Source organism: Mus caroli, chromosome 1, assembly GCF_900094665.2.
Source record: "Mus caroli chromosome 1, CAROLI_EIJ_v1.1, whole genome shotgun sequence".
In the NCBI taxonomy this organism is placed as follows: Eukaryota; Metazoa; Chordata; class Mammalia; order Rodentia; family Muridae; genus Mus; species Mus caroli.
In genome coordinates, this window is record NC_034570.1 from 71,581,121 (window position 1) to 71,600,778 (window position 19,658).

At 49.1% G+C, this 19,658-nt stretch overlaps 1 protein-coding gene across 2 annotated transcripts in view; it reads right to left on the reverse strand.

The window, feature by feature from the left end:
- Pax3 (paired box 3) overlaps positions 1 to 7,648 on the reverse strand; it is a 96,389-nt gene extending 88,741 nt beyond the window's left edge. The window contains exons 1-4 of one of the 2 annotated variants that reach the window (XM_021156768.1): positions 7,177 to 7,648; positions 5,757 to 5,992; positions 4,290 to 4,419; positions 2,973 to 3,107 (exon numbers count right to left, since the gene is read on the reverse strand). In XM_021156768.1, the coding sequence (XP_021012427.1) occupies positions 2,973 to 3,107; positions 4,290 to 4,419; positions 5,757 to 5,992; positions 7,177 to 7,261 (586 nt within the window). In that variant the 5' untranslated portion in view covers positions 7,262 to 7,648. The remainder of the gene's footprint in view (positions 1 to 2,972; positions 3,108 to 4,289; positions 4,420 to 5,756; positions 5,993 to 7,176) is intronic. The other variant, XM_021156775.2, reaches the window with a different exon arrangement.
- Between the last annotated feature and the right edge of the window lie 12,010 nt (positions 7,649 to 19,658).

Consider the following 19,658-nt stretch of genomic DNA (forward strand, 5'->3'; position numbering starts at 1 on the left):
GGCTGTGTCTAGATGAAAGTGAGAGGGACATAAAGGAGGCAATTGAGTCGGCTGCAGCCGGGCGAGCTAAGCTGCGGGCCGGCCGGAGCGCGGGGAGGGGCGTCGCGGCGCTTTGGCGCAGGGCGCAGCAGCGGGGGCCCGAGCTATTGTGGCGGCGCCCGCAGGCCCGCTCTGCCGCGCCGGGGGAGGAACAGAGGCGCCCATTGAGTTGCCACAGCCTGGGGTGCCTAAGCTCGGACTTCCCTGGTCTGGCTGCGCCTGCTACGTCCGCGCTTCTGCTCCAGGGGCAGGGGTGGAAGGTCCCCGGACGCGCACTCCTTTTCTCACCAGGGTGCTAAAGCAAGAAGGTCGGCAGGGGTGCATAGAGCTTTGGGTCGCTTTTGAGCGCCCGGCAGGATGCACACGCTGCCTGTGCGGCTGCGCAGTTCTTGGATTGGACAAGAGGAAAGGAAAATTGGGAAAGACAGAGGGGACCGTTTAGAAAAAGGGACAAGATCGTGAAAAGAAGAGGGCGCCTCTGACCTCTTTCTGGGTGCTTTTCTCCCTGCATCCAAGCGTCTGCCAAGCAGACCCCAGGCCAAATTTGTGTCCAGGATAGCCAGTCTCAGCAGCAGGTACCAGGCCCATCTGGCAAAAGCACACAGCAGTGGTGGGGACACACGAAAGTCCCTCCTCCACCAGCTTTTCCCTCCCCTTTGCCAGGAATCAGAGAGCCCTTTTCTCAACATCCATTCTATTTTACAAGTGAGACCGCGAGAGACTTTTGATGCCCAAACAACAGAGGGAGGGGGATATTTGAGGTTTCTAGACTTCAAACTGCATCTTACTCTTTTCCTTTCTCTGGGCCCCTCTTGCCCTCTAGGGTTCATCCGGAAAGGAAGCTGGAGGCACTAAAGGGACCCAGGCTGCGTCTTCCTTGACAACCCCAAATTAAATTAGACTTCAGCTTCTGAGGGTGTGTGTGTGTGTGTGTGTGTGTGTGTGTTTTCAAGGACACAGCCCCCACTGAGGGAAACACTCTGATTTTAAAAATGGTAGCAATTGCCCTTGAATGGCAACCGGCCTAGCTAGACGACCCAAAAGACTAGAAACATTTTGTAGGTGAAATGGCCACTTTTTCCACGCTGGAGAGTCCATAAAACTTCCTGGCTCGGCAGCTACTGGGGCTCATTGAATAATTCATCCCTCATTGCAAGCCCATAATGTCTATTCTGGGCCCTTTGTGGAGCTGTTTTCTCTTCTTTTCTCCTTGAATTATAAAAAGGTTGCCTTCCTTTGTTCCCATCACGCTGCTCTGAGCTGCAGCTTTGTCTGGGCCAAGCTAAAGTGTGAGTTTCAATGGACTCTCCAGGCTTTGTCTCCCAAGTTCATCTCCAAGTGTAGATTGTGTAGAGAAGGCCTTCTTTGTAAACGCTGGAAAAGTTGTACAAATGTTTGACCAGCTCATTTGGGACGTTTTGTCTCCTGGGCCTCGGTTGTTGCCGCTGTGGGCAAGCGGCTGGTCTGCCTGCCTGCCACTTCTAGCAACAAGTAGCTAAGCCATGGATCCCAGCAAGGCCTCTCCCATAACTAAAGGCCCTTCTAGCCTCTGCGTTGGGAGCCCATCCGGCCTAGAAGTCTGGGTCCTCGGCCCCTGCCTTCTATTATCCTAGCACCTCTAAACTGCAGCTAGGGCTGGAATAAAAACAAAGGTGACCAGGAACGTTCTCCTGGCTCACAACGAGTTCACAGAAGCTCCCCCCCCCCCCCCCCGCAGTAAGCGACAGCGTGTGCTAGCTCCCACATCCCCACCCGCTGCAGTAAGGACAGAGGAGCGACAGCGTGTGCTATTTCTCTGCTTAACCGCCTTTCATTTGGGGTGCCTTTTCTTGATCATATGTGTGTCCCAGAGCATCTGGGCTTCCCTCTATCAAAAGCTCCGGCATTTGGTCAATAACATCCAACTCTAGATAGTGAAGAAGCAGCATATTTGTATTGGTTGGAAAGCAGCTTTCCTGGAAGGCCAGAATTGTCCCAAGGTAGAGGAATAGAAACATCCAGTCTGTGGTACTAGATCTATGAAGACACTTATCTTCCTCCTCTTCCATTTCAGAAAGTCCCTGGTGGAAAAAAGGGTTCTTTCTTTTTACAAATTTTTATGTTCGGAGATGACTCCAAACATATAATAGGGAAACAGCCTATATAATTCTTGATCCCCTAAAGGGAGATTTTTTTCTCTTGGTGCTGACAGGTCACAGCCAACAAGGACTGGGTGGTCTGTACCCCTGGGGGACAAAGGGTCTAACTTCACTAGGGGCTCAAGTACACAGATCCTTTAAAGATATAACCCACCACTTGGGTACAGGAGATTGCCAGACACATACAGGTTAAACCTCATCCCTCTTGAAAACAAATGAAAAGTGGCCAGCTTATATACACACATGCACACACATATTTATAATCATCAGGGATAAGGCATCTTTATGCTCCCACTGCCCCAAAGAACCATATTCTCATTAATTCCCTCCCACATGCAGTTTTCCCAGAGTGTAAAAGCTACTTCAAGTTCTCAGACTTAATTAGTTACCCCCACATTCTCGGCCCATGTAATTTTTCAGAGAATTTTAGTTTCCATCTTGAAAGTGTCCACCTGCAACTCATTTCAGACTTCCCAACTCTAAGGAACTAAAAATGGTGGAGAATAAAACTCACAATAAATTGGACTTAGCATTGTTGGGATGTGGCTCAGAGGTACAGCACTCAGCCGATCATATAGGAAACGCTGGATTTGCTCGCCAGGAAATTAAAATAAAAATTAGAATAGAGAAGATTTTTTTAACGCCAAGTACCTCTCTGGCCTTTCACTTGAATGTCCTTCCCGATAGCGATGGCTGTAACCGAAGCCGGAGGTGAGCTCTGAGATGAGCCACTGCTGGTCTGCGGTTGCGCAGACCACAAATCTCAGCGCGCTCATTCCCACTGGGCCCCCTTACCTCGCTCACTCAGGATGCCATCGATGCTGTGTTTAGCCTTTTTTTCGCTTTCTTCTGCTTCCTTCCTTTCTAGATCCGCCTCCTCCTCTTCTCCTTTTCCAAATTTACTCCTCAGGATGCGGCTGATAGAACTCACTGGAGAAAAGAGGAGGAAGGGAGCGCACACGATTGAGAAGCATGGGAGGAGGGGGAAAGATCCCAAAAGACACCTCAAAGGCCCAGCTAAGGTACTCATCCCTCTCCCTACCCTTGAGCAGGGCTCAGTGCTATGTTCTGCATCTGTGAGCAGCATCCCGGGCTTCTGCCTTCTCTCGGTCTTAAATTGCTTTTCTCTGTCTCCATCGTACTTTAAAACCCTCACACTTTCGTGGGGTTTTAATTACTTAGACTGGAGATGAAACCTGAAGATCTCGCACCTCCAATTCAGAACAACCGAGGAAGGTTTCTCCTGTCCCGCTCGCTCTCGATCCGTTGGCTACTTGTCTCTGAACACTCTAAAGAGACTTCTTCCGCCAGCTTCACCCTTCACCGTCCCCCCTCCCCACCTGAAGACACTGGTCCCCCGCAAAGGTCTGGGAAGAAGAACCACAGAGGGCCTGTCGCCTGCAAATCAACTTGTTTTGAGGATAGAAAGGGTTTAAGTTTCAACTGCAGAATCACTCCCTATTGTAAAAATCAAAAGAAAAATGCATTCTCCCGATTTATTTTTTCCAGATTCCAGTCTGGTAAACAAATCCATGCTCTGAAATATATCGTTCTTACAGAGGGGGAAAAAAGGGAGTTTCCTTTTAATTAAAAACAAACTCTTCCCGCGCGCAGGCCCAGCGCTGGTCCTCCCTTCCCCTGGACCTCTCCCAAGCTGCCACGGTGCTGGTCGGACCCAGGAACTCTTGGGAAAATCATGCCCGGCCCGAATTTTTCACCCTTTTAGCTCCTCAGCCAACTCTCCACTGGTACCGCTTGGATCTCCCTTCAGTGAAAGTTACCAAAACATTTGTTTCTCTTTAGAAGGGAACATCAATATTAATAATCATTTGGTCTGCGCCCCGCATTTCCTTCCAGCCTTCTTAGCAGAAATCTGTCTTGGGGGGTGTGGGGGGACCTCAGAGGTCATCTCCCAAGACGCCACCCGCCACCCTGGGGACCAGCAGTTCACCCACTGCTCCATAAAACACTAAGAATGTCTGGCTTGTAAATATTTCAGGTCAGCCTCCCAATAGCCAAGATGGATAATTGGGGTGATTTTATGGCTGGCACGACCCTTTGGAGTATGAGCCTGACGGTCGCGCCTCCGGGAGAAGTTAATGGACCCAATACCTGAGGGCACAGTGTTCCGATCACAGACAGCGTCCTTGAGTAATTTGTCTCTGATTTCCCAGCTAAACATGCCCGGGTTCTCTCTTTTGTATTCCTCAATTTTCTTCTCCACGTCAGGCGTTGTCACCTGCTTTAAGAGAATAGGAGGATAGTGCATTGGTACCCAATATCCTGGGTCAGACACGGTGCCTCAACCTCGTGACTTTTCTGATGCTCTTTCTTGTATTTTCTGAGAATGTCCCTCTGCTTAGCCAAAGGACTTTAATTCCGTTTAGAAAGGAGATGACAGGAAATTATCCCACTCGGTGCAGCCTGGAGACCCTCCACCTGCCCAGAGAGGCTCGGGAACCAAATTAAATTAAGGGGAAAAAAAATCTAACAGCTTGGAGGTGAGGGAGGATTGTACTTTCTGGTACCTAGAAAACCCTCTCGGAATCTGCACAAAAACGAAACTAAAAGGAGAATGTTTGAAAGAGCAGCAATAAATAAATAAATAAATAAATAAATAAATAAATAAATTAGATAAGTTCCATGGAGATCAGATCTAAGCTAAGGGCAGATTTGGGTGAGATTTAAAAGGACGTGTATCCAGGTTCTTGTGTTGTTATTGTCGTTGCTGCTGTTTTCAATTAGACAAACATGGATAATTTGAAAGGATGACTCTTCCACCCACTTAAATAAAAACTGTGTCCTAAGATTCTCAGATTAGGAGAGAAAATAGGGAGGGAGAGGGACTGTGTTTGGGAGTCTTCAGTATGCCATATAGCCCATTTGATTTTACACACACACACACACACACACACCTGCCCCCGCCACAACTAGAAAAAAAAATTATACCGGCCTCTCTGCATAATCCAAAGAGAAGGCAGACCCTGTATGATCTCTTCACACTCCCTAGCCAGCAGAACTTTCTTGCTTTTTCAAAGAAAACTAAAATAAATGGAGGATCTCACTAAATTGATTTGTTTAATGGAGTCAAGAGGCTTATTATTAAAACACACACACACACACACACACACACACATCTTAACAGCCCTGACTTTTGACTTCTTGAGAACAATTTGCAAGGGAGGGAGATTCAAAGCTGGGAAAGAAACTATCCAAGAATTAAACCGAGGTGTTTAACTTCATTCTAGGAAGTCAGTGCAGTGAGTGCGAAGACTCTGTGGGAAGTCGGAAATCGGGGAAATAACTTGATGGGGGTTCTAATGCTCCCAGGCATTAAAAACTAAAGTTAATCTTCCTTTGCTAAAAAGTGCCAGCCTTTTTCAGTGTAGAAGGACCAACAACAACCATAACAACTGAGTTCTACACACACACACACACACACACACACACACACACACACTCCTTCCTAGATTTGAAAACGAGCGCCCTTTGAAAGTCCCTTGCTCTCTTTAGAACGCGCCCACTCTGCACCCGCTGGATCACAGGCCCTAAGTCCACGAAACCAGGCCCCGGGCTCACCTTGGGTTTGCTGCCGCCAATGGCACCAGGTCGGATGGAGCCTGTCTCCTGGTACCTGCACAGGATCTTAGAGACGCAACCGTGGGACACGCGAAGCTGGCGAGAAATGACGCAAGGCCGAATGCCATGGTGGGCCATCTCCACTATCTTGTGGCGGATGTGGTTGGGCAGAGGCCTGCCGTTGATAAATACTCCTCCGAGCTGGTTGACTCGGCCCTGGCCAAGGGGGGTGGACACTGGGAAGAGACGGCGTAAAGAGAGAGCCCGAGAAAGTCATTTAGGAAGAATAGAAAGCAGCAAAAAGAACCTAATCCTGCAGCCTTCTGGCCAATTTGCCTGTGACAGTTAAACACAAACCACCAAGCTTTGGGCTCCCAGTCCCGGACCCTTAAGGTTCTATTTATTTAAATAATTACCCAATGCAAGGTTATATAATCTTTTGGAAATTGAGCGATCGGAACAAGGTAACTGGCTGTAGAGAAACTGTATTTTCTCTTTTGGGGGGGGGGAGCGGAGGAGGGGGCTGTGCTGCAAATTGGAGGGAGACCTAGGACTGATGTCTAAAATGTCTTGCGATAACTGCCTCAAAGTCCTGAGAAGGCTTTAGTGTTTCCCGATAAGGGTATAGTAAGCAAGAGTTGGGGAGGCTCAGGTGACACAGGTGACAGCAAGTATCACCTGTTACACTTAAGAAATAAAACTAGCAGCGAGCCTAGTTGTGGACACCACCACCGAAATGACCGCCCTTGCACGTCACGTTTTACTCTGGATCGAGGTCGAAGGGATCCTCTAGAACTCCAGCCTCCTGCTTTTACTTCCCAAATTATTTGGCCGGGTTCAGGTTTGCAGTAATTTCTACCTCCCCGAAATTTCCCAGCACCTTCAAGCAAACGGAAAGGCATTGCCAAACATTTTAGAAACTTCGAGATGCCACTTGAGTTGAATGGAATTTGCTAATCAATGCTAAAACTTTTCAACTAGGAAGGGCCACCAGCATTTTTCACAGCAGGAAAATTCTTGCCGAACTAATAGTAGTTATTCAAAGGTGAACGCAGCCCGCACAATTTCGTAGCACCTTTAGGTGAACAGAAAGAGAACTTGCTTCCGGCGCTGCGAAGCTTGTTCACCTTTCTCACCGCAGCAACTCCGAAACAACAGGGCAAAGTGGAGCCCGCAGGAGCAGGCCAGGCAAGCTCCGAGAGCTTGTAGTGAGCTTAGCGCTCCGTTTGCAGCCAGAACGTGAAATGGGGCTTCTCCCGCTCTCCACGAGAACCCCCTCCCCACTTTTGCTTCTTGGGTTGAGAAGTACCAAGGGAAGAGGCTCCCAGTAAGGCACGAGTGGAGGCCCTGGAGACCAGGATTGGGGTGCGGCAGCCAATCCCAGGCCCGGGGATCCGGATGAGCTGAGGCCCTAACATACCTTCCAGCGGGAAGCCGCTGCGTGGGTAATTCTGCCCCGGGCCGGGCCGCATCATCCTGGGCACAGCGCCGGCCAGCGTGGTCATCCTGGGGGCAGCTTCGCTCGCAAATTATATCCAGGTGAAGGCGAGACGAAAAAGCGAGCTCAGTGCGGCGGGTGACCCTCGGGAACTCTCCGGATCTCGGAGAGCTCCTCCCCCAAAAAAGGCAGGAGAGGGAGGCGGGGCGCGGGGAGGGGGGCGCTAATAGATCCAAGTCCACAAGCTCCAGAGGAGTCCCTTGAGTGCAGGATCCCAAGCCCAGGGCGGACAAGTTTGGTGCGAGTCTAGCAGATCGGCCCCTCAGCTGGGGCTACTGGCAAAGGTGCTCACTACACCACGAAGATCCGGTGAGGGAGGGTGGTGACGAGGCAGGAACACGTCCCAAGTCTCCTCCCGTCGTGACACCGAGTGCAGGGATCCGGACTAGGGAGCATTTATTAGTTCTTTCACCCAAAGCTTGATCAGGAGCCCTGAGCTGCGATTGGCCGAGGAGGAGACCGTCCCGGGTGGCGAAGACACGCGCTGATTGGGCGACAGAGGCTACTTTCTCTTCCCATCCCTGACGGTGCCCAGGCCTCCGCCGACCCAGAGGGGGACTAGCTCTGTGTCCCTTTCCCGAGAGAGAAGGGTGGACAGGTTGAAACTAGGAGAGGCAGCTTGGGTGGCAAGAGCCAGTGAGGATGGAAAAGGGCTCGTGGTGTCTCTGTCCCTCTACATGAGATTCAGTCTGATCTTCTTGGTTTTCTATTACTCTGTCCTAATCTCTTTCTGCCTTTCCCTGGAAAACCTGCTATATCCGCCCCTTATTTCCTCTGTCTGCCCCTGCTTTTCACCTGTGGATTTCGCTTCGGGATTACTAATACGGAGATGGAAGTGGAGCAAATTTGGAAAGGGGCACAGAGAATTCCGGATGTGTTTCCTTTTCCTTTCTCTGGTCTGCCTCTGGGCCCGAGCTCCCTATGTGAGCCTCCCAGAAAGGCATCTCTCAGGAAGAGTCCAAGATGTGCCCAGAAGGTCCTTTTGTCTTCCTTAGGCTGGGAATGAAAGACAGGTGGCATAGCCATGACAGAGACTGGGGAGGTTAGGCCTCCCCTGGGCTCCAAGTTGCAAGCTGAAATGGGGAAGCCAGATCCTTTTCTTGGTTTAAAAACCCTTCTGAGAAGCGGGGACTTTAAATCTCCACGTACACATTGATCCCCGATGCACTTGCATCTATATGTTGAGGTTTTGTCCGGGTGCAGCGTTTGTTCTCAGGAATTTATTATGGCATTCAGACTAAACTGCTGGAAAAATAAAAGAAGCAAAGTCTTGGCTAGGAGCTGAAGTGTCCCCAGCAGGATATGACGCCAGGAGTGTTGTAAAGACTGTCTGTCCTTAGAGAAGGTACCATTGTGCCTAGCCTTTTATTTATAACTTGGTAAGTGCCAGCGAACGCTCCTCCTTTACACCCCCCTCCCGTGCCAGCCCCACGTTCTGCACTGCTCTTTATTCCCTCAAGTCTATTCAGGGACTGTCACTCTGGGGCCGAGAGGTATTCAGGGCCTTAATCAATCAAAAGGATGAGAATCAGGCAGGTTTTTTCCCTTTGAAATAAAGGAAACAATGACTTCTGGGCTTCAAGTTCCCTTTTCTTTTTATGATATTTGAATTTTTCCTGCCCCTGAATCCTCCACCCCTCTCTCCATGTCCTTCACCCCCCCTTCTCCTCTGACAGTTTTGATGTGAACTCAGGCCCCCAATCCTACTTGCCCACCCCCTAATTAAGGCAAACTCAAGGGAGGGGGACGTGCATGTAGTTGTTCAAAGCCCCTGAGCTGGCCCTTTAAGAGTTCACTCCCAGTGGAGAAAGCTGGGTAGCTCTTTGCTCCCCCTGAAGTCAAAAGGGCTTATTGACCCTGGGAGCAGGCGAGACAGGCCTCTGGAGACTCCAGAAAATGTCTGGACACCCCACCCCCACCCACCCACATTTGGGGAGGAGCCTTAGAGTTCACAGCGGAGAGAGAGCCCAGAAGCTGTTGGCCCGCAGAGCTGCTTAACCAAGTTTTATATAAAATAATTCAATTTGTCAAGGCGGGAAACTTTCTCACTTCCTTTCCCCCTACCCCTGGTCTGGAGTCCTTCAAAGTCTGGGTACTTGTTTTCGAAAGCACCATACACCCTTGCCATATGAGGAACCAGGCTTTTCCAAGATTTTTGCCCTCTTGAAGTTGAGCAGAGCCAGGTTTAGCACTTTGTCTGGTCAGCTTTAATCAGTTAGAGGACTAGGGACCAGAGGTGTATTTCAAGTGGTTAAATTCAGGCTGCACACTCAGTGAAAAGGGTCCCCTCCTGAGGGTTAGAACCCTGGGGAGATGAGTCATCTCTTTTTTTTTTTTTTTTTTTTTTTTTTTTTTTTTTTTTTTTTTTTGCCCAAGACTTCAGTGGCATGACCCCAGCTCTTCAGAAGGCGGCTCTTACTGGACAAGGGTAACTTGTTTATAATGGGCTGCTGCAGATACCTTTCCGGGTTCAGAAACTTCTCTAGGACACTTCCTCCGCAGTACTGCCTGTTGAACAGCTCATGGATGCCAGCTGAGAAGCGCATTCATAGACTACTTACCACCTGCTAGGAAAAATGTCTACTCAGAGGCAGCCAGGATGGGTCGAGGGCAAGAACTGTGACTGAGTTTTCCTTCTCCCCTTACCTAGCAGTCTCCAGTTCAACCAAAGGATAAAAGACAACTCACCTCCACATACAAGATCCCAGGGCTTCTGCGGGCACTGAGTGGACACAGCCACAACGGCTGGCTGAGCCATTTCTAAAATTTCATGGTGACAGCCAAGGCAGTGATACTTGCTGAGGTTCTCCGAGCCACAGGAGCACCCAACCTGCCAAACAAAACCGGGCCTTCCTCCTACCCCCAACCCCCTTCCATATGTCTGAAGCTGAAACCACCCTATGCCAACTGCCTAAAGTAGGAGTCTCCATTCATACCACTTGCCCCACTGGGCTACCAAGTCCAAGTCCAGGTGCTGAATCTAACCATAGTACAGCCACTAATTGGACAAATGAGCGCAGGCAGTAGGTGTGGGAGGGTGAACCCAGGTTTGGTCAGCAGTGTTCAGGCTCAGAGCAGACCACACATGTGTCCAGGGAAGTCCCTGCAACAGTCTTGTGAAGAATTCTTGTATCCATCCCTGTCACCTACATATTAAAAAAAATGAATTTTGAGTCTTGAGGGCCAAAAAGTCGTATGATTTAACCCCTGCAACAAGTAGGGATGAAGAAGGGGTCATTGTGGTTGACTCCTGTATTCCCCCACTCTCTTTCTGACACACAAACACACACACACACACACACACACACACACACTTTAGAAGTGTTTCAAGTAACAAAGACTAGACTGACAATCCAAGCCTGAAGACTATACTTAATTCTTAGTTCCCAGGTGGGTGGCTTCTGCCCTGACATGGCAACATGGTTCTTGATGTTTTCATCTTACTTGGGGATCGATTCCGAGCATGAAGTTATCTAGGCCGCTCAGAGATCACCTTTCTTTCAGGAGGATTGAACCGGGAATTGTAGTCTATACAATAGTGTTGAGAGATAACGTTGAAAGTAAGCTGGTTGCCAAAGCTACTGCGTCCTTTCTGGGTCTGTTGGGAGAATCGCTGAGACAGGAATGGGCGCACGCAATGGAGTGGGCTGGGGTAGAGGTTGCTTGACTGCGCCGCCGGGCGGCAGGAAACAGTGGAACAGCTGCGGAGAAACCCTCACTCTTACAAAAAGGCTGCTGATCACTCCTGAGGAGTAAATTAAACTCCAGATTTCACGTCGTGAGCTTCCTGAACAGATGCATGGTTACCTGCTGGTGAATGTGTGGGTTAAACCGATGGAATAGCAATACTACCACCACACCAACCATGGTCATTTGGCACCACACCTCCGCAGTTATTTCTCAAAAGCCTTGGCGCCGCGCTTCTCCCCCATTTAAAAAAAAAAAAAAATCTAGCAGAGTGAGCTCGGGTTTAGGAGCGAAATGCGGATCTGGGCGCCGCATTGAAATGTGTGGGCCAGCCACAGCGGATTTGTCCCTGCCGTGCCCCTGTAGCGAGGGGGCCTTGGGGAACTGTGAGAGGGTTCGCATATAAAGAACATATGGTTTGTGGGAAAGAAAGAGTAAAGGAAAAGGGGAAAGGAAAGAAAAAGAGGCGAGGAAGAGAAGAAAATCTTAAATTTGAAAAAAATCAACGGAGTAAATCAGAAACTAAATCTTTCTAGATTTGCAGAAGTTCATTTGCAAAACTTATTGTAAACACGGATGGCGATCTACCACATCCGGGGCGTCTTGCAAATTAATAATAAGAATAATTTAATATTCTCTGTATATGTTGGTGAGAGTAAGGAGGAGGAGGATTTGATCTCTAAAAGAGTCAGTTTGGTGACTGCTCTCTACCTGTAGGTCTGGCTCTGGTGTATATGTAGTTGGGGGCGGGGGCGGGGGGTGAGTAAGGGGAAAGGGTTTTCCTTAGCCTGAGGTCTGACTGGTACCCGCAGCAGGCTGCACCGCCTTTGTGCGGAGGCAGGCGGAGGGGCTGACAACGGCCAAGAGCAGAACCAGGAGGAGTGAGTCGGAGAAGCGAGGTTTACAAATTTTTCTAAGGAGGACTGTTGATTGGAACAAAAAGGTAGGCAAATGACCCTCTCAGGAATTCCCGTCCCAGGGTGACCGACTGTACATCACCCTGCAGAGGCTGGCAGGGTGGTGGAGTAAAAAGGCACCCAGTGAGGTGGCGGGCTAGGCCTATTGCTGAGATGAGTACAGACCTGTCTCTGACTCATTTCGGTGCCCGCCGGCTTCAGGGCACTGGGGTGACACCACCCCTCTGCCTCCAATCCTTTCAACTCTCAGGAGATTGTGAGCCAGGTGATTTCAACTGGAGTGATGATGATGAATTGATCAAAGGGAGGAAACTGAAAAGACAAAGTTCAAGCGCAGGATGTCCCCGCCAAACCTGGCCGCTTGTCACCGGGGAGTCAAGGCAGCTGGAGGCCGCGGGCCGAGGGTGTGCCCAGCTCCCGGGTCTCTCGGGTTTGAAAATTTAAGCAAGACTGAAGCGGGAGATGCCGCAGACCACTGAGCCAAGGTTTCACACACAACAGGTGGAGGAGGCAGGGTTCTCAGCCTCCAAGCTGGGCTCGATCTGGCCAAAGAGCTGCGGGGAGCAGGGCCGGAGCTAACAGGAGGTGACCGGAAGCTGCCCTGTACACCTGCCTAGAAGAGACTCACAGCTGGAGACTGCTCCGGAGGCCTCTAGATTTAGGCGACTCTCTGGGCGGGGAAGGACTGCTGTTTTCAGGATCCCAAGGCTTTTTTTAAGCGGGGAGGGTGGATAGAATAGTATAAAGGAGGGGAGGGAAGAAAATAAAGGCGGGCTGGATACCTAGAAAAAGGAAGAAAGAGTGGAGGAAAGAAAAGATGGAGCGATGGGAGTAGGGAAACGCACGGACTGAGAAAAATCGAACAAGAATCACCCGGCTGTGGTAGAATCACTGGACTTAAGTCTTAAGTTTCTTCCTAGACTCTAAACCATTTCTCCGTCCCTAGCTTTTTCCTCCACAGCCTCACGACCACCATTCCCGCTCCCCTCCCGTCACCGTCCTAGGAAAATGACCACTCCCCTTAAAATATATATAATTTATTTTTCTCTAGGAGAGAGTGAGAGCAGAATTATTTGAATCATAAGCTTGGGGCCAGAAGAACCACGAGGGTAACTCTGAACAGATGAAAACTGACCATCTTGGACAATGGAACGAAGAAGCAGCCAGAGAGGCGCCAGAATTTAGCGCGTGCAACTGCGGTGCAGATGCCGCAGGCAAGGCCTTCCCAGAGAGTCATCTTGCAGATAGCTGTCCTAGGTCCCCGTGGTGGCAACTCACTAAAGTCACTGTCGAAGGCTTGCCTCTTCTCCTGGGGGGGGGGGGGGGGGGGGGTGGGGGGGCGGGGGGGGGGGGGGGGGGGAGGAAACGCTCCGCGAGCAGAATTCCAACTCCCAGAAGAGAGCCAAAAGTCAAGACAAGTAGCCCCACGAGGAATACGCTTCAGAGAGCCTTTCTTCTTTCCTCTTTTCTTTTCCAAACGAAATCTAATACTATCTGGCTGCAAAAATATATATCACCGGCTCTGAGTCTGAAAGATTAACATTGGGATACGTAGGAAATGTAATCTGCATGGCTAATTGATTCTCAGCGTATCAGTTTAAAGGATAAAGATCGATATCTGCATATGATGGATACTGTATTAATAGGGACATAAATAAAGGCCGAAGAGTCGTTACCGAAACCTTTGAAGCTGCTTCCTGGCTCTACCCTGCTTCTCCGGGCCACGCTGTCACCCCCCCCCTCTTTTGCTGAGCTTGAAGTATGGGCTTATCCCACTGTAGAGGGAGTGGGGCAGTCGACGTTAGATCGAGAGTGGATTTTTTGCAGCCGGGCTTTGGGGGATTGGAGGGAGAGGACACTGTTTTCTCCTGGCTGGTGGAAATGGACTGTAATGACCGAGGGTGGTATTTTAGCTGAACTTACTACACCGTCGTACCTAGAAACACAGACAGGCTAACATGCAGTGAATGGGTTTCTGTGTAAACCTTAGCCTTAGAAACAGGGAGCCAGTGCTTGTACACTTCGGTCCTGGCCCCAGGAACACCTACTAAAGACCTGGGGAAAGCCGGGAGTGGGTGTTCCAGGGTGGTAGTGGGGATCCATGTTGTGCCCCCTGGATGGGTGAGGGACAGCTCTAAAGGCTCAGTGTGGTTTGCATGGAGCTGGCGAATGCCCCCTCCCCCAGCCAAGCTAAGTCTTCCGAAGAAAGGGGGGGGGCCCCATCTAGAGCAAAGAGCCTGGAGGAGAGGCGAGCTCCGGAGAGTGGGACCTCCTAGATAGCGGGGCGAAAGAATGAAGGTACACCGATCCCTATGAGAGCTCTTCCACCCACTGATTGCCAATTAGTCTTGAGTGTTATTGGCCTCCTCCACCACCCGAGCTCGTACTGCCTAGAGAATATTCCCAATGCAAATAAATCACCCTCGGCTCCCCCCTTCTCCATTAATTAAGAGAGACGTTCCGACAAAACGAGTGTAATCTTTATTAATTACTCAGCCCTCAGAGCGCGACTCGCATCAATCACGCCCAAAGCGAAAGTACCGCTCACGCCAGATCCTTTCCCAGAGCAAGTTTGGAGGAGGCGACCAATCACCACTGCTTTCTGAGCCATCTCCGCCAAAGAGACGCAGCTCCAGCGACCGAGCTTGAAGGCCTTTCCTACACACCCAGGTCCTCTTTGCCCCAAGGCTCCCCCACCTCAACCCCACCTCACCCCGCTCGGAAAAAGCCTCCTCTACTCAAGAACATGCCTTACTTGGCTGTGCGCTTGTTTGCACGCACAACTAGTTCGGGAACGTTCATGGCCCATACCCTCCATCCCTGTCCTCTCTTCACTCCTGCAACTCCCGGCTGTCTCCCAGTTTCTATTGTGGGGAAAAACAAACAAACAAAAACTGATAAAGGTCGATTCTTCCAAGGCCAGAATTCTGGCAGAGCTAGATCCTGGAAGATTCAGATTATCCCCAAACTCTCCTGGTAGGAAGAGAAAGTGAATGCCCAGTCCCTTCTATCTCCCCATGACACCTGTAAGATCTGCCCTAAATAGTGAGGTAGTGGGATTTTAGAAGATGTTCAAGCATTCAACGATTTCTGGTCCCCTAGGGATACAGTGTGGTGGGCCAAGTGCCTGTACTGAGACCAAGGCACTCCGGTTCTTAGCAGACAGAAAGGTCTCTGTCTCCAGGTAGCCAGTGAAAAGCTGGCTGAAGATGCTGCAGGGGTAAGGGTAGGGTGGGGGTCATTTCAGTCTCTGCAGCCCTATGGTGCTCAGTTCTTGAGAAGGCAGAGACTTTGGGTGCTTATGGACAGATGCCCTGCAAGTGATGCTCTGGTGTGATCTTTCTTCCCAACTTCCCTAGAATTGACCTCTAAAACACTTGAGGTCACCCCCATTTGAACTCCATCTGTCCAACACCACCCTGGCAAGTCATGCCCTCCTGGTGTCTTGAGTTTAAACTGTAGAGACTGAAATTTCCTCACTTCCATAAGAATTAAAGGGAGTGTGTATCAGGACCCAAACCCACAATAATGACCTCCAAAGGCACAGTGGGTGATTGTGACCTGAGAATCTTTCTTCCTGTATCCTAAGGGACACTTCATCTGTTCCTAGTTGACAGTTCCGGCTTTGCAACCCAGTTATAAACACTATATGGAGCCCAGCTTTGGAAGTTCAGCTCCCAGTCTATCCCAGGATTGCTTAGCTGGCCATTCTTTGTGCACTTTTTTTTTTTTTTTTTTGACCTGATGGTAGAGATGTCTAGCCTCTCTTTAAAGGGGATTCGAGGAGTTGCTCCATCCTGGCCCACAGTCTGGGGTACCTATGTCTGGTGAAGAAACATACCCTGTGGCCTGCTTTGAGCAGCCACTGGCTGAAAAGGCTGGGAAAGAAGAAGGCCAGGGCAGGGTGGGAGCAGTCACCAGAGCCATCACCACCCCCCTCGGTTTGGTCACACCAGGAATCCCTTCCACCACCATGAATGTCACTGATCAGATCATAGTTAGGCTACTGTGCCTTCCTTTACCTTCCTAGAAGGTTCTTAAGGATGGGTCCTGTTTGTTAACAGGTAACCTCCTGGCCGGGTGGTGGTGGCACATACCTTTAATCCCAGCACTCAGGAGGCAGAGGCAGGGGGATTTCTGAGTTTGAGGCCAGCCTGGTCTACAAAGTGAGTTCCAGGACAGCCAGGGCTACACAGAGAACTCTGTCTCGAAAAACCAAACAAACAAAAACAACCCCCCCCCAAAAAAACAAACAAAAAACAGGTAACCTCCTGAACAGTCACAAAATATGGGTATCTTCTATCTTCATCTCTCATCATGACCAATACTGTCTGTAAATGGAGTCTTCCTCTGACAGAAATTAAAACAGTGTTCAGGCCCTCGCTCCCCTGGACCTGTTCCTCTCATTCCTTAAACTGCAGGAACAAACTGGAGGAGATGGACATCCTTATAAACCAGCCCTCGGTTTCCTGGCTTCTGGGTTTCTGAGATAAGCAGAGAAGAACTGTGGATGGAAGAACACAGCACATTGAGCAGAACAGCTTTGGAATTATAGCATCTTAAGAAGAGAAACTCGGGAGTTTGGAGCCAACAAGGAGGGAGTAGAGGCTGAAAGGCTCACCTAAAGAGAGGCATTCTCTGTCTCAAACTATTGATAAAGCAAATGTCACACTATCTGCAGGAAGAACAGAAAACTGAAGCTGTCCCACGTGGAAAGGGAATCGTTGTGATATCCCTAGAGATGGAGATGTCTTAATAGGCACAGAAATGTCACCTGGTTGTGACATTTATCACCTGTGATACCCAACAAAATCACATTAGGGGCTAGAGCTTAAAGATCCAAACTTCAGAAGAGTAGAGCCAACTGTGAGGTTTCATTAGGGGACCCAGGAAGACAGGAGCCAGATCCAGAGGCTTTCAGGAGCAGAGTGTGAGAAGGGGGAAGTCAGAATCTTCCTAGGCTCAAAGTTACACACACATACACACACACACACACACACACACACACACACACACACACACACACAAAAACCTTATTCCTAACTGAACAAGGAGAGCCCAATGGGCTCACACTCAGCAGTGCAGAATGACTGACTCTTTGTGTCTGGAAGAACTCATGAGTATCTGGAGATAGGAAGTGATTCCTGGAGCCACTCCTGCACACTCAAGGGATGCACAGCTGGGGATAACAAGTACCCTAAAATGAAAGAACCATCTAGAAAGAAAATATGACAACCACATTACTGTGCCCATAAATCTTTCACTTAGCATTAGCTTGATAATTCAAGTTGCTTCACTCTCAAGATTGAGAAGTTCCTTTGTTTAAAAAAGGTGTGTGTGTGTGGGGGGGGGGGGACAGAGCCAGACAGTGAGGGCAAGGTGCTGCATGCCTTTAATCCCACCACTCAGGAGGAAGAGGCAGGCAGATCTCTGAATTCCAGGACAGTTTGGCCTACACAAGAGAGTTCCAGGATTACATGGGCTACACTGTGAAACCCTGTCTCCAACAACAACAACAAAAGATAGAAGTTGGATGTTGCCATGTTAAATCATGAAATACAGTCTCTTGGGAATAATGAGTGTATGTGAATAGCATGTGAAGGACATATGAACAACATCTCTTCTTGGAGAAGTTCTGGAGCCCTAGCCTGGTGGGATATACACTGGGGAGGCAGAGCCAGTAGGATCAAGAGCTCAAGGTTAAACTAGGCTTTATATTGAGTTTGAGGCTAACCTGGGCTATGTGGAACCCTGTCTCAACAACACTAACAACAAAAGTCAAGAGTCATAAGAAATAAAACAACAGAGTGGACATTATGGAAGTGTCAGAGTGGGGACTCCAGAAGGGTCTCCACCCTCTTTCCAATACCACAACCTGACAAGCCACCTCTTTGACCTTCTCTGTTACCCAGTTTCAGCCTCTGACTTATGTTTTTAAAAATATTTTTATTTATTTATTTATTATATGTGTGTACACTGTAGCTGTCTTCAGACACTCCAGAAGAGGGCATCAGATTTTTGTTACGGATGTTTGTGAGCCACCATGTGGTTGCTGGGATTTGAACTCAGGACCTTTGGAAGAGCAGTCGATGCTCTTAACCGCTGAGCCATCTCACCAACCCCCGACTTATTTTTTAAGACTCAAAGAACATGTCCCGAGTCCTGGCATTGGCAGCCTAAGAGCTCAGACAGCCTGGAATTCCCTGGTCCAGCTGCTTAGGTCCTCTCATCTAGCAAATTAACCATCTCATCTCAGTAGAGTTGGGGAAACCCATATGTACTGACATTACTCAAATTATAATTGTAATATGGTCAGTGAGTGCATCCTTTATACCAGCAGTGTTCTCAATTCACTTATAGCTCAAGCACAGAGAAGCTAATTAACCTTTCCAAAGAAACACAGCTAGGAAGCTCTGGTGCTAGTTTGAACTCAGAACATGGATACTCTACTCGCTGATCTCTGCATCCAGAAATCCCCAATTTTCAACCAAATCAAGTCCATAAGAGCTAAGATGAAATTCTTCAGTGTCCTTGTTTTTGCCTTGGCATGGCTGTAAATAATTTTCAAAACATTTATTTGTTTGTTTGGTTGTTTGTTTGGTTGGTTGTTTGGTTGGTTGTTTGGTTTTTGGAGATAGGGACTCACTTTGTTGTTCAACCTAGCCTAGAATCCACCATCCTCCTGCCTCAACCTTTCTACTACTAGGATACCAACTGTAGGACATTGCTCTCAGTCAAAGTTGCCTTTGATGGTTCAGGAAATCTCGATTGAAAAAAAAATCAGAAATTTGCCCCACCTTGGTGACCTTTGAAGATACATCTCCTAGTGTAAAGTCACTAAAACCTTTTTCTTTATTTTAAACAAGCTTTTCTACTTTTCTCAGGGACTCAGTTTTACCCAAGACCAACTTGAGACAACAACGAGGCTTCGAATTCTAGCAAGAAAAATAGTATGCAAGCAAGACACACATTAGGCACAAATCAATTTTCATAAATCCTTCAAAGGCGTCTTCTGCCCCCACCCCCACCCCGCAGCAAAGGGCACTGGGGTTAGAAGGCGGCGCCTTTGGGGCATCCTTAGGTCCACATTGGCGCTGAGTTCCTATTGCCTTTCAACAGCCACCTCTCCAACTTCGTCAACATCTCTGTCCTGTAAAGTGCCACATTAGGACTGAGGGGCTTAGAGGACCATGGTCCTCAGGCGCCTTTGAGCATGGAAGAGGGATTTACAAACACCCTTATACTCCACTGCCCTGGTGACAAATATGAAACCTCGGTAAGAACACTCTCTCCATCTTGTGTACTTGTAGGCAAGCCTAGCCTCCAACCTGCATCCATCCTCCTGCCTTCTTACCAGCTGAACTCACCAACGTGCACCACAAGTCGTTTCTTTCAAGATTAGTTATCAGGTGGCAGGCATTCACCAGGGGCTGCTGGTTTCCCAGCCACAGGTGGCAGCGATTCCACAAGCCTGCTTTCCTGCCAAGCAGGAGAACCCTAAGAGCAACTCCCTGCCACCGCGCTCCTGCTTTAAGTATTCCTGCTATTTCTAATAGCTGTGAACTTTCTAGCAAGCTGTAGGAGGGACTGGTGTGAACTCAGGGCTGTTAAAAATTCGATCTGAGCTGGGCAGTGGTGGGCATGCCTTTAATCCCAGCATTTGGGAGGCAGAGGCAGGCAGATTTCTGAGTTCAAGGCCAGCCTGGTCTACAGAGTGAGTTCCAGGACAGCCAGAGCTATACAGAGAAACCCTGTCTCAAAAAACAAAAACAAAAAACAAGCAAACAAAAAAAAAATCGA